This window comes from Malurus melanocephalus, unplaced genomic scaffold (genome assembly GCF_030028575.1).
Source record: "Malurus melanocephalus ecotype Western Australia unplaced genomic scaffold, MMel_1.1 scaffold_628, whole genome shotgun sequence".
NCBI classification, from domain to species: domain Eukaryota; kingdom Metazoa; phylum Chordata; class Aves; order Passeriformes; family Maluridae; genus Malurus; species Malurus melanocephalus.
This window is the reverse complement of record NW_026623860.1, coordinates 11,956-35,078: the sequence shown is the minus strand read 5'-3', so window position 1 is coordinate 35,078 and position 23,123 is coordinate 11,956. Positions and strand designations below refer to the sequence as shown.

The 23,123-nt window shown below is 38.0% G+C and overlaps 1 protein-coding gene across 4 annotated transcripts in view; it reads right to left on the bottom strand.

The window, feature by feature from the left end:
- LOC130583799 (inositol polyphosphate 4-phosphatase type II-like) overlaps positions 1-12,739 on the bottom strand; it is a 111,596-nt gene extending 98,857 nt beyond the window's left edge. For 2 of the 4 annotated variants that reach the window (XM_057383382.1, XM_057383381.1), the window contains exons 1-3: positions 12,694-12,739; positions 9,392-9,471; positions 1,583-1,694 (exon numbers count right to left, since the gene is read on the bottom strand). In XM_057383382.1, the coding sequence (XP_057239365.1) occupies positions 1,583-1,642 (60 nt within the window). In that variant the 5' untranslated portion in view covers positions 1,643-1,694; positions 9,392-9,471; positions 12,694-12,739. Of the gene's footprint in view, positions 1-1,582; positions 1,695-9,391; positions 9,472-12,693 lie in introns of those variants that run through there. The other 2 variants (XM_057383380.1, XM_057383379.1) reach the window with 1 other exon arrangement.
- Between the last annotated feature and the right edge of the window lie 10,384 nt (positions 12,740-23,123).

The following is a 23,123-nucleotide window of genomic DNA, read 5'->3' as shown; positions in this document are numbered from 1 at the left end:
CACTTCATTAATTTTTAAACAAGGGAAAAGTAGGAAGCACAAAAAAATCTTTAAAATGTGCTTGCAGTTTGTGATTGAAGTAGTTTGTTATACAAGTGAACTGGAATATTTTTTTTATAAGATTAGTGCATGAAAGTATAAAATGTTTATGGAAAAATCAATCAGTGYATACCGATGTTAAATGCAGTATGAAGTATATTTTTGATGTTCCTCCTACCCCCAGCCAGAAAATATTGACMGAGTTTCTAAAGGTGATGAGGAACTGTGTTCCCAGGGTTTCCCCAATTTCTAGAAGTTCAGTTGGGGAAATTAATGCAGAAAGCCAGACATGATGTACTCTCTATTAGCTGATATCTGAAAATGAATTTAACCAYCACCTTCTTCTTCCATGAGAAATTCCCTGCATGTAGCCTATCTAAAAGTGAGCAAACCCAATACAAAAKTTATTTCTTTGAAGTAATTCAATCACTCTACATTTTAACAATTGCATCCTCACTATCGACATGTAAACCAAGACTGTGCTGCAACTAATTAGTACAAACTAAGGACTCCTCTACAGACCACAGAAAATACATCTGTCATGAGGCTGATCTTTCTTTACAAGTATTAGAAGCCCTAGAAAGATGCTGTTAAAACCTTCTGTCTCCCCCAGGCCAGACACAGCTCATTAATTACATCTCAAATAATCGCACGAATTCTCATTCCACATTTTGAAATGCAAGAAAAGCTAAATGAAAGAGAAGTCTGAAAAAAACCAGCTCATGTTGCATAAAACTGCAAGTTCTACAGTTCAAAATCAGAAAGATTTCACAGCATTTGCTGGTTTTTTTGGAACTGGTCCCACCATCTACTGTTTTAAAAGGGCAGTGAAGTCCTTTGAGATAAGTGGTGAAAAAAAAAGAGTGTAAGATCTGCTCTCAGAATTGGAYCCAAAAGCAGACTGGTTTGGCTGAGCTGAAAAGATATTGAAAACAATGTACTTTTCTCAAATAATACACTCACTTTACTTCCAAACAAAAAATGCTGCATTCCCTGTAGCAATATTTTTTTCCCCCCATGGAGAACAGGATACACTATAGTGTTAAGCAGTAAAAGTATTAGGGCTGCAAAATCTGGTGCTCCCATGAAATGCTGCTGAACCTGTCCCTCTGCAAGGRAATTCACCTCCTCTTTGGCTTGCCTGTCTGCCATTCTTCCCAAATTTTCAGTGTTGTGGGCACAGATTGCACATAAAAATCAACATGAACAGGAATTGAAGAGCAGAAAGCAGAGCAGCAATTCAAGGGAAAAAGAAGCCATTTTTATGGTGTCTCTCTGGATGGTCTTTTTGATCAGGAGTGATCAAATGCATTCAGTTGAGATAAAAACAAACTTTTCTTAAGGAAAAGGACTAGGAACCTCAGGATAGGATATTAGTCTGTACATTTTAATGAGTTCTATTTTTTAATCTAGGGAGATAAGTGTACATAGTATTTACTACAGAAATTTTATTAAGTCCTTAACCCAATTTGAAGTTAGCATTTTAGACATCTGGTACAACTGATCATTCTAATTAACTTTGTGCAATAAATTGAATTTCTACCTTTTGATCCTGGGTGTCTGCTGTGATGTGGTCTGTTTCCCCCTCCTCTAGCTCTCCCATCTTCACAAGATTGACTTCAATGGTACCAACTGTCTTTCCACCATCAGAAGTCCTGGAAAAAAAACAACCCATAACACTGGGTCATTTGCAGCATCAAATTCTTTCAATTAAAATATTATCAGTAAATATTTAGTCCTCTCTCCATTCTATACAGCTGCAATCACCTGTACTGGTTTGGTTATTGACAATCAGAAACCAAATGTTAATGTGGAGGAACTTTAGGGCAATGAAAATTTTCATCACAAAACTGAGGATGGGTAATGGTATAAATGATGGATGAATCCATGAACACTGCCAAGTTTTCATTCTAGACATTATCCTGTCTGTGGACCATCAGATAAAGTTCTGTAACATTGCACCAATAWTCCACTTAGGACCTGCAATCCCACTGCAGAGCACAGAGAAAGGACACAGTACAGCAATAAAACCCCTGCAAAACCAAAACAACAAAACTAATCTGAATTTCACTTTTCACTAATCTGAATATCACTTTTCCTTTTGCAATCTMTCCACAGCTTAATTATTCAGAATTCATCCCATTTCTTGAGCTTTGCAGGAATGGTAGTGCAGTCTCAGGTGAAGTCTTTTATTATCATTTCCACAGATAGATTGCTTCCAATTCATCAAAAACAAACAGCAATTCAGATTTACATCACCAAGAAAACAGTATCATCGCTACCTTTTGTAAGAGACAAGGTTTTAAACTCCAGAAAGATACTGAGTGCTTTCTCAGCTTTCCCTGGTGGAAAGCACCAAGGTTAATGGCACAGTTTATCTCCCCTGGYTTATTCTGAACATCTGGATTTTTTGAAAGGAAGGAAAGAAGAGTAACAGAGCATTTCATAATAATGACAAAAGGGTGACAACAGGCACAAGGCAAAAATAGGAAATAGGAAATGATGAGAATAAATTCAGCAGAATTGAAAAAAAAAAATGCAAGGAAGGAGAATCAAAACAAATGTGTTTGAGGCAATATTGTGTATAATCTGAGAAATTAAAATGAAGAGTGATGAATCAGGAAAAAAGTATTCATAGAAAAGTTTAGTGTCGTAACATCATAAAATCAMAGAATTATAGAATAAAATGAGTTGGAAGGGACCCATTAGAATCATCAAGTTCAACTCCTACAGTAAAATCTCAAAAAACARTTAACCCCAAGCTTCAAATTTCAAATAATTATTTTAGTTGCAAACCATTGGGCTTTAATATTCACTCAGTAGAATACACTCATCTTGCCCCTATACAAATCTGTTATTCTATAAAGCCTTGAAAAATAAACATAATTCTTCCTAATTTACACATGTAAAACTTCATTTGTTCAAAGCCAAATTAATTATTGACAATAAAATAAAGGAACAATTAAAAATGGACCAGTTCCAGATATTTTTTGCAATTGAAGCAGCTATATTAATTAACAAAGTATACAGAAGAAAACTATCTGGAAGAGCTCAGTGTCCAAATGGTGCTTATGAGCAGAAATACATAATAATTTTGAAATGCATCAGAACAACTTCAGTGTCTTCTCAGTGAAGAACATTCCCTGAGTTGCTACAGCCTCATAGTTTGACTTTTCTCCTTCTGGTGTCAAACCATCATCCAAACTAGGCTATGTCAACAAATGGACTACAGCATTCCCAAGGAGAAAGGGAATTTATCAGATGTCAGCAAATCATACAGACCTTTAAAAAACTGAAAATTTTTCAACAGTTTAAGGTGTTCTGATCAAGGYATCGAGTGAATGAACTGATACAAGCCAACAAGGCCTAATGACCCAGTAAAATAAAATCGAAAATGAAATGGGAGTTAGACCATCTCACTCTTTGTCTCTTGCTCTTTAGAATGTTAAATATTGCCCCTTGCTGCTGTTATTAAAAATTTGGCCTCAGTATGGCTGTGAGCACTGCATTGTTTGCCTGCATAAGGAGCAATATGCATTCTGTGCAAGTTTAAAAAGAMTGATTGATCTAATTTCACTTTTGTGTCTTATTTTTCTATTCTTTTCCTCTCAAATACACTCCTGTTCTGGTCTAATACATATGTAATATTACAATCTGGACCATGCATTCCCTGCAAGAGAAGGAAATAAACTAAGAAGAATTCATCAGATGTCAGAATAAACTAAGCAGTGTGACTTGCTGCAGTTTAGTTGTGTGTGTCTTCCTCCAGTTCTTATCTCCCCTCACAGAAATATGAAAACACAATTTAACCAAAACAAGCCAAYGACAACAAAACCAACAAATCCCTAAACCAAAGTTTCTTTTGAATGCTACAGGCAYACAAATCAACAAAGAGCTCTGTATATGCCCATGGAGAAATTGCTGTGAGCTGTGTCAGACTCTGTGATTTTAAAACACTGGCGGTGCATGACACGTGATGCAATTCAGATTTTCCAGCAATATCATGGATTAACATTTCACTTGAAAGTGAGAAAAAGAAATGCTGCAATGGGTGAGTGATCATAAAAACTTGTATTATTTTACTTTGCACTGAGTATTGTGCACACACACACATATGTACACTCTTCACGCCATTTACCTGCACAGATATGAAGAGAATCTCACACATACACAGTGTTCAACAGAGCAATGGGGAGAATTTGGTTTTAGGATACTGCATAATGCATTAGGATGGAATCAGCTTATTTGCTGTAGTTTCATAAAGCTGAGAGGGGCACTCTGTGCCCACACAGTGCAGTGAATGTGGTCTCTCAAATTGCTCCCAGTCAGCGAGCAATATCCCCACAGAACAAAGACTGCACCTTGCCAATCTACGTAGGGCGAGTTGGGATGGGGGATGCTGYAACAAAAATAAAAGAAGTGTCAATGTAAGAAAGCCACACATGGCACAAAATCCAGCTGGCTTAAGGAGCTGGAAAATTGCTGATGCTTTTTTTAGCAGCCTGGGACRAGGAGCAGCAATCATCTGATACCTGTTGGCAGAGAACCTGCATTTGAAATAGATTTCTCAACCATCCCAAGGCATTAAGGTTCCCCAGGTCAGGAATAGTTTCCTCAAATGTGAGGGAAGGAGACAGCCAGTAACACCATGAGCAGCAGGAACTTGTGCCCACCTTATTACTTTCTCACAGAAAAGGTTGACCAAGGCATCCAGAGAGGAAGGAGGCAACAAGCTCATGGTGCAAAAGAAACTGAGCTGGAGGGACTGAGAACAGCAGTCAGTTGCCTCCAATGCTGATCTCATCAAATCTCATTACCACGTGTTGAATACGCAAATTTAGGATTGTAAATTGGCTCCCATGGCCATACATCTTTCTTCCACAAAAAAAAAAAAAGAAAAATATTCAAAAACACAATGGAAAAAGAAAGCAGACTGTATCTTTGCATGGCTGTGTTAATCATAAAACACAAAGTGACTGCCTGAAAAGCAAACTGCATGACTGAGTCGAGCAGGCAGCCCCTTTCTCCACTGCATAATACACAATAAATGCGATTAGCACAGACTAACTTACAAATTGCCATAAAATTAATTTATCCACTGGTATAATATATGTTGAAATACCCAAGCATGAAAGTATTTTACTCACACAAAAAATGTTTGTTCTGTAAATTCACAGTGAAGCCTATTACAATCGATAYGGCTTTTAAACAAGTCCACTGTAAATAACATTCTGTCACATTCTAAGGTAAATAAACAAAGTTTTGCAATGCTCATTTCCTTCTGTTTTTAATATTTTAATGTACAGTTGATTAAGCTTCGTGTCAAAACAAGTTTCACCTCAACTGTATTGGACTCACCAACTTCCTGGGGTGGATGACACAACATGAAGCAGAAAAGAAACAATTTCAGGATGAAGRCCAAGTAGAACTAGTTGTAGACAGACTTCTATTGAATTTTAACAGGGAAAAGCAGCTAAATACACAGTATTTTATAGTCATCATTTGCTAAGGAAGTTATGCTAAGTACATAAATGACTGCAGAAATTAACTGTGCTGCTTTCCAGTTTTCTCTAGTTAGTTAAACTTTGTGAATATTACTGCTCCAAAGTGCAGTTTCATGTTTTCTGGCCCAGTGAACTACAAGCTGTTTGGAGGGAGGGAAATKAAGAGGACTTTCTTTCCAAAATTAGATAGGTTTATCTCCTTTATATAAAGGAAGTAAGTTTAGTGCTGCCCAAGATTAATGAGAATAAGACAACTAAAATGAGATAGCTACACAAACAGATGTTGTCCAACAGCTCATGCACCAACACATGCTGGAAGAAAGTCTATAAAGTGCATGATTGACAGATATGCACAGGAACAATCTCCCAGAAAAATCTGTATAATTCATACACCCCATCCCAGTTCCTGTTTGTTTCTCCCCATTGCTCACAGGGACCAAAGGATCTGACAGGTACCGATACCACCCCAGGTTCACACTGAATTTCCCCACTTAGACTTTTGTACAATCTCTGAAGAGGAGCATGTCACAGAGATGTACCTTATTTTCGCAGAAAACACAAGAGAGCACTATTATSTTTCTCTTTTGCTGCTTCTTACATGTAACTAAGTGGAATTCTTATCAAAATGGCCCAAGCTAAAGGGGACCTTCCTRGAAAAAGGCAAACTACGACCACAGGGGAAGGGACTAATGCAAGTGCTAATTGCTAGCTCTTTACTAAAAGCCATAGACCTCATCCAAGCAAAAAAAAAAACAAAAAAAAACCCAAATATCATGCTGTTCTAAACAGAATGGAATGGCAAAAAGATCCTCTAAACTGAACTTAAAGATTAAATCAACTAAAAACATCCAGTTTAATTACTAAACTAGCAGTCAGTATACTTAACTCTCATTCACAAAGAAAACGCATGCATGCTTTTTTTTATTGGATACGCTATATCATATAGTCAATATTAAGAAATATTCTCCTACTGAAAAAASCTTTTGTTTTATTTAATAGAATGTATTGTCCCATTCATCATCACAACCCTATGACAAAGCTGGAAGCCAGTGACATTTCATCAGCACAGAATGAAACATTGAAGTCTACAGAAAGCGTCTCTGTTTTTATAAATTCCATACTGGAAGCTGCAGTCCCAAATCTCTAGTAACTAAATTCCTCTGCCAACATCAGTTGTGCACACTGAAGCAATTCTACGAATTGRCATTTTCGTGTTTTGATGATTATACATGCACAGATCTATCAGAAACACTCAGCCACCAGCTTAGGACACTTTAGTGGAGAGGAAAAAACAACCAAAATTAAAATTTCTTTAATTTTAGAATTAAACCTTTTAGCAGAGGTTTGGTAAATTTTGTCCTAATCATTATTAGGGCACAATGGTGGGAAAAGGGAAAAGTAGAGCACAGTGTGTCAACAATCAAAAATTGTAAACACATGCCAGCTCTCCACAAAACAACAGAAAAATACAAGAACWTTCCTTAAAAAGCACTTTTATATTGTTACATTGTACCACAGAAAGACAATGGCAAGACATAATAACTAAAAAAAACCAGGAAAACAAAAATARAACTCAGTTAAAAACTAACCAGTTCCTATAATTACGCCAATATTTACAGGGCACACCACAGATCTATTTCTGGGTCCTTAAATYTCTGCTTCAAATCTAACAAAGGAGTACCTCAATCACAGGCACTCCCAGATAAACTCCCATCCAAAGCATATCAACAAGAATTAAATAGAATTTCATGCTCTGACAAGTCCCTTGATACATCCTCCATCCTCCTGGGAGGTACTAATACCTCAGAGGATGATTAGAGGAATGCAAGCTTAAATTAGTAGACTTCTCTGGTTAAATTGACACTGAAGAAATGTGATTAATTTTTACTGATTTTCTGCTGATGAATCATCATAATCAGAAAACATTCATGCATTTGAAAGGTTAGGATTTTTTTTCTTAAAAAGAAAACAAACCAAAACAACTAACTAAAGTCTACCATTTAATAGATCTGCAAATTAATTTGAATTGGTATATTTGTCTTCTAGTGTTGGCTGAAAGAAGAGGACAACCAAGACTAAAAATATTAATTAAAAGCAAATTTTTCATCTATTTATTATGAGTTTTCCATCTTAACTTTYTGATTACATATTAGATGAGTGAGATGCAAAAACACTTACTCAGAAACTGTCCTGAAACTTTAAATTCTGTCAGTTATTGTGGCACCTGTTGGAGGTAATCTTTCAGATCAAATTGTTGATATGTCAGTCAGGGAAGCAAAGTTTATCCCAAAGCACTAGAGATAACTTGAATTCCTGTAAGAATAGTCTCATACAGTCACTAAGTTGGCATTCATTTATCCTGCAATTGATTCCCACAGGGAGCAGGCAGTTCACATTTTATCTCATCGGGTGTTTTTGTTAGACAAAATTATCTGCTTGTTAGGTATAGCRTTTTCTGTGTTTGGGAGAAATTAAAATCAAAGTATTTTGTAAACTTTGCCTTGTAAACTACACACTCACATGCAACTATTCTTCTCGAAACAGGAAGGCAGGTGCCAAATACTTCTAGAAATTTCCATTTCAAGATTCAGATTCCTTGAAAAAGTGACAGTACCACAACATCTCTGAGTGGGTCATAATTTACTCCTTAAACCAAATTAAGACATTGTCCTGTGCTCAGAATAACAAATGTAACACAGCTTTTCTACAGCACTTATGTACAATATCCCAGGCACAACACACACCAGCATCTCAGTTCTCTCAATCACAGCTTCTTTCCTCCCAAAATGTTGTCTTTGTAGACACATGGTGGGTTTGAGGAGTTGCTCTGAGAAGCTTCTGCCCCTTCCCAGTAATCCCAAATAAGCCTCTGACACACTTGCAAAAATCAGCTCAAAAAAATCCCTGCACTATGTAAAGAATTTCAAAATTTATTCTGAAAATCACTACCTAAACGGTTTTTCCTAACCTTCAAAAGGTTTTGATTTGTATCATGATTCATCTTAAGACAGTATCAGGGGTGAAAATTGGCTTTTCTTCCCTCAGTGCATAGCTTTAAGAAGTRTCTGTTCATCTGTCATTTCTTGAAACCACACAAAACAAAACTGGGAATCTTRTGCTCCTTTCTAAAGCAAACTTTGAAAGAATATTCCCTATGGCAAGTTCCCTGCAATGCTTCCATAGGTTTTCATACTATAAAATTACCTTTTTTAACCTGGCACCTGGGAAGCTCCAGGTTATGGGTTTACTATGTAATTTTGGTATTTAATTGTGGATTTGTGCATGGCAGAATTTGAAGCACTTCAGCTTGGTATCTAACATACCTGATGTAACATGGAGTTTAAAACAGTCRAGCAGCAATCATGGAAGGTTATATTGGAAAAGATCTTCAAGAGCATCCAACCACTAATCCAGCACTGCCAAATCCATCACTAAACCATGTTCCTCAGAGCCACACCTACAATTCTCYTAAATACCTCCAGGGATGGTGACTCCCCTRCTTCCCASRGCARCCTGTTCCARTGCTTGTTAACCCTTCATGTGAAGARTTTATTCCTAATATCTAATCTAAACCTCCCGTGGTGAAACTTGAKGTCATTTTCTCTTGTCCCATTACTTGTTACCTGGCAGAAGAGACCCATCCCACCTCACAAGAACCTTCTTTCAGGTGATTGTAGAGAGYRAGAARGTCCCCACTGAGACTCCTCCAGGATAAACTCTCAGCTCCTTCAGCCATTCCTCATCTGACTCGTGCTCCAGACCCTTCCCCACCTTTGTTGCTTTTCYTTGGATGAGAAACACCAAGGATTATGAACTCACCTTGATTTACAACAGAAGGAAACACTCACCTGAGGGTAAGGGTCAACTGCTGCTCCTTTGACTTYACCAGATCTCCTACTCTAAAAGTTGCACAGCCCAGGAAGCTTCGCTACAAATCAAAGCAGGAAAAAAAAAAAAAAAGATCAAATATCCATTCCTTTTTTAGTTGTTACTTTTTTTGGTCTCACATTTGAAAACTTTTCTCTGGTACCTAGAAAAATGTTGTATTTCAACACAACAGTTTGACATTYTATCCAGTAGAAATCTTTTATGCATCTATGACATAATTATAAGAAAACTGTTAAAAACTCAGGTTTTATGGGCAGGAAACTTTCTCTTTTCCATTAAGAGCACTCTGACAACCAGACAAAGTAACAGGTTGTAAGATGTACAGCYATAGGAAAATTTTTATTTTGCATTTTTTTGCTATTTTTCTAATTTCAGGATCACAAGAAATGCCAAGTTTTTAGTGTTTCATGAAGGTTGGTTTTGCTATGGTTTTTCCTCAAGCCTTTGGCACTACCATCCATGTATTCCAAATATGAACCTATTTGCTGGGAAGGTATTTTTAAATTGACTTCAGCACAAGTTTATTAATAGAAATGTTATATTTCTCTAGCTCTTGGCAATGTTTTAAGTACTTGTTTCCTCTATTTCCATTGTAAGGTGGACCTATTCACTGCATTACAAGTGCAGAGAAATGTGCTGATGCAACTAGAATGCCTAAAGTTAAATTAAGCTACACCACAATATTTTTCTCTTCTATAAAAAAATCACCTTCAAACAATAAAAAAAAAAGTACAATGAGGAAAAGGATTAAAACTTCTTTTGAAGATTTATCCCTTTTCCTCATTGTACTTCTTTTGAAGATTTAACCAATAACTTTGGTTATTTTTTAACCTCTGCTCATATCCTGCTGCATATTGCTGAATTCCCATATAGTCAACTTGGCCAGCAGTCATTTTCTTGTCTTGGGAACAATGGGAAGGGATCTAACAGCCAAAACCATCTCCTATCCATTTATCTTCCAAACATATAAAACACAATATCACTTGCACTAAATAAATTATAATGAGAGCATGATATTATGTTTAATTTTTGCAATAGAAGAGTAAGGATAAAAAGTTTGTTATTTATTACGTAACACAAAATTTACTGTTGGAATGGCAAATTTAAATTCCAGGCTAAATTATATACATTCTTGGAGATACAAATTAAAGAAGAATCAAGTCCCTCTGAGTCAACAGAAGCTGCCTGCAGAGAGCAACTTTCCCTTGAGGGAAAAAGAGAAAARAATCTGTCGCTGCTGAGAAGAGTTACTTTCTCTGGTAAGAGAAAAAAAAAAAAACCAAAAAATAACTGCAAACCTTCCAGCCTGTTTTCTTTCAGGAAAGGCAGCAGGATATTGAGTGTTTGAATGCAAACAATCCAGCTATACATTAAGATCAGTTTTCTTCCACATAAAATGTATAGTTCAAATCACAACTCTGAAATCAGATAAGAACCAACACTGGTCTCCAATTTGGTAAACTGAGTTAGGAGGTGTGGCTTGTTCGTAATGTTGGCACAGGCTTGGGTTTCCTATGCTTTTGTTGACACTTCAGCAGCAAAATAAAAAAAAAAGTTGAGAGTCTAGGGAACGCTGGGAAAACACGAGATCTGGGAAGGTATGAACAGGAAGAAAGGAAAAAAAGAGGCCTGTAGGATATATATAGAGAAAAATACCCCAGCCATACAAGCAAAGACCATGGTTAGTTTTCAGTGGCTGAGTGAAATGTAATTCTGCAAGAGAGACATCCAGGTGTGACACACGGTGATCCACAGCTGCAGTGAACACACAGATGGCTCTGTCTTCCTTTAGATCACTCAACATGACAGTGTTTYTGCACTAAAACTCTCTGCTCTCATGTCTAGCCCAGATTATTTATTTTCTTCCAAGAGCATATCCTTCTTCATACTGTAAGAACACATTCCACAGCACAGTGTCTATATGGCAGCCTTTATTCTGACATTTCATGACATTTGAGTGCTTGTATTTGAAGCCTGACCRTTTGGAAAGGGGGAAAGGGGTATTTGGAAAGAAACTGATATGAGGTTTGGCCACTTGGGGCTTCTTTCTGCAGCACAAAATAATACAAATCTATTGAAGAATCTTTAGCCAGAGCCCTCATGTGACCAGGGCCAAGAAGCAATTTCACTGCTCTCTTATACWGTCAAAGAGCTTTGGTCATGGTACCCACCACCTCTGAGTGTCATATCTACATCTCCAGGGTTATRAAATTAAAGTGAATGACTTTATCARMTTAAAACATTCCACTTAGTTGTCTGTTTCATATTTTTATGCTTATTTAGAAAAAAAAAAATCTTTGCTTGACCATTTGGAGGTATTTACAAAATCAAATAAAAATTTTAAAAGATCCCTTGACCGAAACGAAGATTTATGCTGGTATTCAAGGGGTTTAATATCAAACTGGAAAGTATTTTTTCCATACTGATTTAGATGTCAGTAGTCCATCCTGGCAGTCTACAAACCAATCTAACTTTGCCCACGTGACTAGGAGAGGCTTGAAAAACAGGCTTTAAACAGACTTGCTGCTGTAATGCTAATTGCAGAGTAATGTTCCTTTGTAATTTTGCTAGTGTTGTAGTCACAATTATAAATCTTGAGATAGGTGCATTGAGTAGATGATGAACAATCTCAGGCAGCCAAAGAGAAAAGTCTCTATATCASCTACATGAAAAGCTAAACCACATCGATTATTTTGCTAAGATTGAACTTGCTGCCAAGCTACAGATTTTTCAAACACTGGCTTAAGWCCTGAAAAAAAACTATGCCAGGAAAACCCTGGTAAGGTCAGGAAAGTCAACACCTTAGGCTAAAAATTAAAAAGTCCAGTTACTTTACATGATTGCAGACWGATCTGACACCTTTGGCCTTTTATTCAGCTCTAGTAGGACCAACATACCCGACCCCACGAGATGTCCATATTATCTGGAAGGTTTTAGCCTTCTCAGACCCAGAGACTAATTCCCAATTACATATTTAGGAAATGCCATTCCAGGCTCTCAGTCTCATTCAGATTGCTTGTATGGCATTAGCAGGGAGTTCAGACAGCTGTGCTTGTCTTAGGATAGCTTCAGCTGAAAAAGATTTTCAAAAACGATGTGAATGGGATTAGATCAATGAGAAACTCTCTCCTGCCTTGGTTATTTTATTCATTTAACCCAACATTTGCTATTAAAAAAGCTTGTCAGCTCCTGTTGAGCAGKGGGTGTCTGTGCCTGCTGATGAGGTGGGAAAAAAAATCAGTCTGTGAAAATAATTGCTTACCCCAACATCTGCTCTTGGTTCCTTGTGATCAGGTAGGACACTGGTGCGGACCTGAGAGAAGGGAGAGGAAAAAAGGCAGTGAATCATCACATTTTTTGCTGTTGCTTTCCAATAAGAATGAAAAGAGTCTTCATGCCTTTCTTTCCTCATATTTTTTGATGTTTTAGAGATTAATTTAAATACAGTTATATATATCATTTATAACAATTAAGTAATAATTAAAGCACAGCATCTGCTGGTTCCTGAGGAAAAAGTCTCTTACCACTGCTTATTTATCATTCTGAACTTTCCTGAGTCACTGAAGAGAGAAAAGCTGTGTTCAGTTGCTCCTTTACTAAAAGGAGACTTTTTGTCTGTAACTTGAGTGACAGAATCCTTCATCTAGAGGTGTTATCTGGAAACAAAATTTCTAACCTCAGGGGAAAGAGCACAGTACATTAAAAAGTATTTCCTCCAAATAAATACTTGCCTTAAGAGCTGACCTGAGGCAGAAATCCTGATCCCCAGTCTCACTCAGTGCATGACCCTGCCTCCTCTACCACTTTCTGAGCATCTCTGAGGTCAGAGAGGTTTGTAGGCATCACAGAAGGAAAATCTCTGTATTCCCCCCTACAAAGGAGCTCCACTCATCCCTGCATTTTCTGTGAGGTGGAGCTGCCATTGYATTCAACTACTTTTCATTTCACAAGAGCAGGCATGGGATAACCTGGYTTCCTCCTCTACATTTCCCAAAATGGAGTACGGGTTGGTGGGGGGTGTCCTTAGTGTGTTTATAATTTTATTGTGGAGTGGTTTTTGAGAACACACAACTGATTAAACAGCAAAAATTAATAGAAAAACTATAAGAAAACCTCTGTGACATCCCTCTAAAATTGCCTGGAAGGGCCAAACCCAAGCCTTTGGAAAACTTTCTGTTAAAAGCAGCACACAAGGGAGAATATACTGAGCATCCACATCTGTTTGATTATCAGTCTAAATAACAGATATTCGTTCCCCAAGGACAAATTTTTGGCTTGATTTCCAAGGAAATCTCAAACTCATTTTGYAAATCTCTCAGCAAAAGACTCGTCTTTTTTTGCATGCCCTCAAATGTGACCCCCAATTCTTCTCTTCTAAGCTCCAAACTCAGGACACAAAAAGAAACCCTGCTTTCAAGCAAACATAATTTAATTGTCTGTTTGTTATTCTAAATACATGCTGTTAAAAAGCACCAGCATAAAGTCTGCCACAAAGATGTGACAAAGTAGAACCACAGCTTTTCTCAGTCAGCTCCTACCACTTGATTCCCTGCAGTAGAACACTTTTTTCCCACAAAAGCTTGAAGATAGTAAAGAATGCTATAATTCATTTAATGAGRGACAGCATACTTTAGAAATACGTGGGAGTCCTCATTTGGATGCACTTTTACATTTAGATTTTCCCCACTCATATAACATTAGCAACTCCAAAGCTTTCTGCAGAAAACTAGTACAAAATGGTCAATAACAACATTTKGATCCAAAAGTTACCTTTAAATGCTTCAAGTCACAAATGAAAATGAAATTACTGACATTTCCATGYTGGTGATGCCCATCTTACCCTTTTGAAGTTGGGAAAATAACTTAGAGCAGATGTGTTTCTTAAAAGAAAGAAATTTCATGTAATTTTAAGATTCTAAAAAGTTGGTTTATGTGTCAGACTCAAACAGTTGACAACTGGCCCAACAAGTGAGGTGTTGACATTTCGTAATTATTATTATGGATGTCTATTCAAGAAAAATAAACAAATAATTTATCAATTAACATTCCTCTTCATAATCTCCTTACATATTTGTAACCCAGCAGCAGTTCAGCAAATATTTTAAAAAGTAAACAGGTTTTTGTATGAAAATAAGTTGTGCTTCACAGAGAGAGAAAGTTCAAGTATCTTTTACACTTATTGAAATCAAGGGAATTCAACTCATTTAGAATCATAGAATATTAATTCATGCTTTAGCTGGATAAAACTCAGTTCAGGAGGATGTGTTTCTGCTTTTCTGACTCAACAGAGAAGAGGAAAGGGRTGTCAACAGCTGACTAACCTACAGCCTTCCGTATAATAAAAGCATATTCCTAAATGTCAAATGGATTTAAAACACAAAAACAATTTCTGTTGCATTTTGCAATACTTTTTTTGTTCAGCTAAGTTTGTTTTCATTTGGTTTTAACCACTTTATAACCAGTAGCTGTACAGACAAATGTAACTGTGTTTGGTGGGACTGACATTAGATTGTATTTCTCTTCTTCCCAAAATACATTTTACTTACAATTAATTTGAATATCTTGATCCAAGTGTTTGTAAATATATGTAATTTTAGAAACAGTTTTATTATTTGATATACACTGAAAGAGAAATTGCATACAAGTATGTTAAGCACATACTTGGCAGCCACAGTCACATTGTCTGTTGATYGAATTCCTGAACAAACTCTCTGAATGCTACAATTATTGGGATATCTTTATGGGATGTTCACACAGGCCTCATTACAAACACAATGTCAGCTCAGAACCAAGTATAAAACTTCTTATACTTTATTATATAAAGTATAAGAAGCAAGTCAGTTCTAGTCCCAATCCACAAAATGTAAGAGAAAAAAAAGGAGATAAATACAAAGGATTTGAAAGGTCAAATACCCTCCCCGTACCTTTCCTGATTAAACAAACTGCTGCACTTTTTAAAACCTTGCCTTAAAACAACTTTTCCCTACTGGCCCCAAAAGTATTCTAGAACAACTACAAAAATATAAATGTGAACAAAAAGTCAGATTTTAATCCCAAGTACCCACTACTCTGTTAGAATTTCAGTTTTCTCCTCATTTGCCCTAGGTTTTCCTGTTCAAAATGCAAACCTCTGAATGGGGAGTTTATTCACAAGTGGGGTAAGACCACGCTTCCCTGGAAGAGCACACTCTACACCTTTGCCTCCCCAGACAAGAAGAGAGCTCAAAGGTATGCAAGAAACACAGCTTGTAGCCTAGGCTAAACGCAAAATGCTGGTAACAAGTGTCCATTCCTGTGATTTTGTTTGTGGAATAATACAGGTATCTTGCATACACCTCAGCTGGTTTTACCAGGAAGAACACCAGTGGGCAAGAGTGGGCACTCATGATATGCTTAATTTTCTTTAAATCTCATACAGAATAATATGCAATGAGTAATGCATTTATCACAGACATATCTGTTAAATTTCTYTAGGCATAAATGCTAAATTCAGCTTTAATTAACTGTCCTTTAGTAGAAGGCAGTTATGTATGATTAAAAACAACATTTCTTTCAGTCGTTTGCAGCACTCTGAGACAATCCACTGTCAAAGTTCAGAAGATTGAATCATTACCATTCCTGAATCTTTTGTGCCTGCCCTTAATGAAAGCCTTTGCATTTCAGTTGATGATCAAAGGCTGTGTTCAGAATGCACGCAAGTTTAGCAAACAAATAATGCCAGATCCTTTCCTTGGTTACCTATGGAATTACTCCATGAAATCAGCGGAGGTTTTCAGCGATTTCCCGGTACTCACCACTGCTGGCTGCTCACATGCACTGTTCTGCCATCACTGCTGTACCTCCCCCATGGCATCTCACAATAACCAGGTACAGAACAAACCAGGCAAAGCACAGGGAGAAAGCAACTACTGAAAGCAATCACTGAGAAATCAACTGGCACTCCTTCATTAGAGCACCTTCCAGGAGAACATTCCCAGCCTCAGTGAAGCTCTGGCGGTGACACAGGAACGCAGAGTGCACACACATTAACCTGGAGGGGCTCAGGGACAGCCACCATTGGCACTGTCCTTCCCTGCAGGGAAAGGAGCACTGAACTGTGCTCACACAGCCACTACAGCTCCACACACACACAGCTGCTGTGGGCAGTCAGCCCCATCCTCACCACCACTGCCAGCCAGGCACCATCACCCATCAGAGACCAGGAGTAACTATTTGTTGGAACTTTTCAATCACAGAAGTTGCAGCTTCATGTGTTTGTGCTGGGAGAGCTGAAAATGCTGATATTGTYACTGGGTTCTGCAACAACATCAATCAGCTTTTATAGGATAGAGCCCATTCCAGTACATGCAGCAAATTTATTTTTRAAAGAAGATATTGCACATTCACCAGCCATTTATTTTCATCATATGGATTAACAATTTGCTAAATAGTTCAATCAACATATTGTAGTCAGCAAAGTAAAACACTTCCATCAATACTTTGTTGGATATGTGCTTATTGGATGGAGRACAATACCAATACAGTAATTTTCCAACCTTTAGTGCATAATTATTTCCAAGAGTCCATGTAAAGCAAAAGAGAAATTTTTTTCCCCGATAGGCACGCACATGGTACTGCACGGTTTACAGTTTCTATGGAAAAGCTGATATGCAGAGACACTAATAAACAAAAAAAACTGAATTAAAGATGAAAACAAATAAAGGAAACACAGGCTATATCAAACTACCACAATGTCTTTGTAGTGTTATAATAAGTATATGATGTTTATTGTATATAAACTCAAAATAAAAACTTTATATATATATATGTATATATATGTATATATGCATTCCCTCCTGCAGATAGTAGGGAAAATATGTATGCCCTTATTACTTGCTGAATAGCAACTGACAGTTTCATCTGTTTACTTCTCTGAAAAGGTCGAGCAGAAGGGCAGGACTATCTGCATCCTTTCCATCGGCAGTGTGTGAAYGTGACTCTTGTGCAGAGCAGGAGCCAAACCCACTCACTTGTGCAGCGCTGACACTGCACAACCTCCAGGCACATTTCTCAAGATGTAATGTGAGGGTAATAGAAAATGCACACATCTCAGTCCCTAAGAATCATCATAAACTGATTTCTTTCAGATATCTCYACAGCTCAGTGTCTTTCTCTGTGCAGGCTGCACCTTTTTGTGCTTTCTGGAGARCACCTGGCACAAGAGAAGCATTATGAGATCCCACAAGCAAAGACTGAGGTTAACAGAGTTTAACAGCTTATGTAGGTRCATAACTTGGTGTATGATTAATGAGCAGAAAAAACCAAAACTCTTGAGTGATTACAAATAYAGTTTTGTTTGATTTTACAGCTTGGGTAAAATCAGAATTGCTTTAAAAAACCCTGCAGTTCAAAAAGAACAGATGACTTAGGAAATCTCTCTGTTCTGAGTACACACAAAAAACATACCAACTCCACAGCATCCACATGGAAGCTGGAGCTGGTCAAGTGACAGAAAAGATCTGTACATTATGAGTGCTTTGGGGGATGCAGCAGAGAGTCAGATCTGATCCAGCCAGGCTCATTAACTCAGTGTAATTGCCAGCCCCAGCAGAGCTGCACTGCTTTGCCCTGTGCCTCAATGCAGAGTGACACAAGCCCCATCCATACCAGGGCTTGGAATAGCTCAGATCCCGAGCAGAGGTTACACACTGATCACAGCTTCAGCTCTAGAGATTACCAAACACAACCAGGGTGTGCAAAGAGGGAAAAAAGGCAACTCCTGTTAGTGGCCTTTCCCCCATGAAGTGCTAAGGTCACGCACACAGTTTGTTCCTCAGTACGCTGGAAAAAACCCTGAAAATCATAGAGCTGGAAAACACCCCTCTGGAACACACCTGAAGCAACCTCCCCATATTTAATTCTATTCTATTCCACAATTATTTGCTTTCATATAATAAATAACTAACCCTTGAAGACCAACTTTTAAGATGGATTTCTCTCTTGTAGTTTTTGGAAATAAGAAAAAGCTGTCAAATCTATCCATGTAAATCTAAAAACTCTTTCATATGTTTTTAGTGTAYGCAGTGAAAAAATGGAAGGAAGAAAGGGTTTATTTACTTTGTTAACACAGCATGCAGCATGAGGTCTGGATTCAATTTTTTTAACCAATTTGAAACAGCCCTTTTTTTTCCTACAGAAAAAGATCTGTCAGCTGTAAGGTTTAARAGTGAAAAAGAAAAATGGCCTCTATAAATTAGAGATAATTAACATTTGAGYCTTAGCGTCATTAAAAATAGATATTCTTCTGCTACTCGTAATTAATTTGTTCTTGACTGAAACTTGGGGTACAGACACTCTGGCAGTACCAGTTACTGCTTTTTGGGGAGAGGAAGAAGCCATGCACTGCTGCACCCGTTGAGCGTTCTTGTTCTGCGTGATGAGCCCATCATAACTCCCCCACCTTGAACAGCTCCCAGCAAAACGCCACCTTTGCACCGTGGTTTGCAGTGCTCCTTTGCAGGAACACCTGCAAGCGATGGCTCAGGCACTGCAGTGGGCTGGGACACGGCTGCAGGGTGTGCAGCCAGCACAGGGAGGTGACATTCACTCACCCACCGCGGTGTCCCGGAGCGGTAAATGCTGCCTGACACACCACTGCTGTTTATCGGTCAATCTGTTGGGTTTTTTTAAGCAGTCGAATTTTTGTAATCAATGAYGGCTGCTAGCAGGCTAATGAATTACAAAGGTTTTCTCCTCCATCTCTCAGGCTAGGCTTTTTGAAAGAAGCCCAATCACGTGAAGTAGCCTTCTGAAGTCTTAAGAGGCACTGAGTATTCTAAGCATTTTCTCAGTTATAATTTTAATAAAATATGATATAACAACATATTTAAGTCTCTAGCTGTTACAGTCGGTCAGCCTTGCCCCCACCCCATCATAATTTCCAGGAATGACCCCTTTAAAGTCTGTTTCATACTGGGAGCAATCTGTAAAATCTGAAGAGTAAGAATCTCCTTCAAAGTGCTTGGGATGCTTGCTCTTCCCCGCTTTCTTCCACCGCAAAATAAAATTCACAAAAGGCAAATCTGGCTTCTGTCAGCAAGCTACTGATGGAGCATTCCTAAGCTCTTTTGGCTCTTCATTTACACGGGCCAGCCAATGGGGAGTTATTACTTCCTCCAATCCAAATACCTCAGGCTGGTTATTGCAATTCCGCTATCCAAAAATCACTGAGGCAGACTCCACAATCCAAAAAAAGGAGCAGTTAACTGCAGCCAAAGAAATCCAGATGTTCTGACAAATTATATCCCAAAGAATGCTCACTCCAGAATGATGAAGAAAATAGGAATACAGGAATATATCTACAGGGAGGTTTTATCACGCTTTTTCACCCCACTCCCCCTCTACCCAGCTGTGCATATTGCTTCAGCAGAACATTGCTGTCTGGCAATCTCTCTGTCTGTCTCTCTGAGCATCTTGCTTCCCTGAAGCAGCAGACTCTAACCCAAGTGCTCAAGTAGGAATTTTGGGGAAAAATGCCTTTCTAGAATGCAAGATTTCAGCACTGCTCACAGGGCCTGAAGCAGCTGGGTAGCAAGAAGAAAAAAAAACCTCATTCCTATAAGAATATCAGAGAACCTGTCCAAAAAAACATGCTAGAGAAGCCAAGGGAAGAACTTGTACTCTAACCACCTGTATCAGGGGAAATTCGAGAGGGTACAAGCCAAGGATGGTGAAAAGCACATACTCTTGTCTGATAAACAGCCATTCAACTCAGTCTCACTTYAGTGTGTCAAAGACAACATGAATTAAGGTAAATATTACTGGACTGATCAGAAGAGCTCAATGGAATCATAAAATTTCCAGAACATGATCTTCTGGARCAAAATTGCAGCAAAATTTGAACTTTGAATATCTTGACAAAACTAATTGGAATCCCACTTTTTTTCTTTCCTGACTGAACAGTGCACTAAAGTCTGCATTTCATAATTTTCATCTGTTGCTGTAAAAGTTGCATTAGGAAATCTTGCTACAAATTAAACATGATGCCATTTCCACTGATGAACCAGTTACAAGAAACAAGATTTATATTTSCATCTTGTGGAGGTACTTCCAACACTCCTAGTTCCTCAACAGATTGCAATATCTACTCAAGTGACAAAAAGTCATTCACATATTAWACACAGATAAAAAGGTCTTGCTGCCTTAAACAAGTCCAGACATTTGCAARCTCTACACAAAATATCCATGTCTTCGGACTCATGGGAGAAGCTAAAACGGAGAACTCTGAACTTAATATGATGGAACAGCCACATCCCCAGTACCTGAATCTCCAACATTTCCTTGAGAAGCTGGTATTATCCCTCTGCCAACACCTGAGTTCATTGTCAGCTAGGGGCCTTAAGTTCAATATTTTTACGTGAGGTACCAAACTAACCAAATATCAGCTCTCATGGAAGCAAAAAACTCTTATAAGATCACCTTCCAAAAAAAGTTGAGTATTTTATGTCTCACCCCTTGTTTTACAGTAACTTTTTAGCATATATTTTTAGATTTTGAATTTTTGAACATTTTAGAGCAATTATGCTCAGGCAGTCAGCCTCGACCTTCTTCGTTTCCCACTGGGCGAGTCCCGCAGGGAATTCCAGAAGTGGATTTTCCCTGCAGCTACTGCTAGAGGCAGCTGCAGCAGGAGCACCACTTGGAAGAACTTTTGGGAAGACTTAAAAAGAGTCACATTGATTCCCTGTAGTCTGTGCATTGCCTACAAGCAGAGCCATCCATTGGTAACCTGGACATCTGTGAGACATCGAGGGAAGAAGAGAAGGCTGAGTATGAAAGATATGACTGGAGCATACATTTCCTGAGCAACCCCACTCCCCTTAAAATCATCACAGAAGTTTGAAAAGCAACCAAGAGCCTAAAATTGAAATAAAAGATAAAAAGAACTTTCAGCAACACAAGGCTCTAAAAACCGTCACATCATTCATTTTTGTATTTTACTGTCACAGGCACCACATAATAAAATCCCCTCCACCTATTTTTTAACTACACCTTGAAATTATTTGAATTTCTTCTCCCTCTGTTCTGACTGGAAGGTCATTCAAAAAAATGATTGCAATAATAGTTCAGAGTCATGTTCTAATTTACAGCCCATCATTATTCATGGCGAGTTTATACCCATTTGCTCTTCTGCCAACATGGTCTTTTAGCTAAGTAATTATTTTCTGTTCCTCATACTGGTCTCCTGATGTATTAATAAGAAAGGAATCATATGCCCTCTCGTACTTCATTTTGTTAGGATAATAAGCCAAGCTTTTCCAATACACTGTCATACAGTAAGCTCTCCCTTCCCCAGATCACATCATCTSCTCCAGTCCCATTCATCTTTCTTGAGCACAAATGATCCAATTACCAACAGCTTTCCAGAAAAGGCCTAACTTGTGTGTATGGAACAGAGTTCCCTGAATTTGTCTAGGAATCAATCCTTTTTTCCCTCTCTCTGCTGCATTATATCCACTGCTCAGTCACGCTTTGAACAACTAATTTACCTGTGCTTTCCTTCACACGGTTTGTTTCTGACACATGAAATCTTTGTTCATCAAAAAAAATTCATGTTAGTAGAAAATCACAGGGTCGTGTACTGAGAGACAGCTGYATTTCATTCTGTTTCTATTATTCCTGACTGYCTTGAAGCAGTTCCATSTGTAAAGAATTGCATCAGCTGGCAAACCCTTTTTCCTTAGAAGTATGGGAAAATTCTGCACACACCAAAATTTCTCTAACACGTAGAAGCTGAAGGACTCTCACATAAATATTCAGAAAAGCAAAGAAAATATTATTCATCAATAAGGATTTTCCTTTTCTTCTTCCAACAGTTTGTGATAATGCTTAAAAAAACAGTTGAAGCTGAGGTCTGGTGGTAATATTACCTAATGGATGGGATTTCACTTCTATGTTGGGGAACTCTGGGTAAAATTGCTCATCACATTTACTGAGGTAGACGGCATAAATAGAGTTTAGACAGATGAGAGGGAATACATAAATTTTKGGGGGCTTCCTACAAACTCTATTTTCTTTGCCTTCATAGAGAGGATCTACCTATTTGTAAAGKGTGTTTTAGTAAGATTATAGCTGCACTTCCATGGATAATGGATCTTCCAACCCGTGGAACTGCAGTATTCTCATGAGAATCACTGATGTGTCCAAGGTTCCCACGTGCTTCATCCACATTACTTACAATCCAAGCCYGAGGGGAGCAAGAAATTTGCTCCAGAAGATCCTGGGAAAATAAACGTTCCCAACTACCCAAATATAAACATTTCCAAAGCTATCTACAAAGAAAAAATGTACAAATCTATTTTTTTGTCATTTGAGAAAGCATTTTTTTCTTGGATTAAAACAGTTAAACCTGCAGAGCTGTAAATAAATTCTTAAGTACACACATGTTAAAACAAATAAACTCCTGATCAGCCATCTTTAAACAGCCAGCCTTTGATAGTGCTCTGAACTTTGCACAATCTCCCTCTCTTTGAGATGGGAAACTGAAAGGGGGGTTATTTATTTATTTATCAAATAAATTCACTGCTGGCTTTAGAAGCGGTTTCAAGACAGATGTGCCATCTCTCCTGCAATCTAAATTAGTTTCTGCTTTAAAGGAAGAAGGAGGCATCACTGGGAACAGGTATTACTGTGGGYCTATTTCACTCTGCAGCA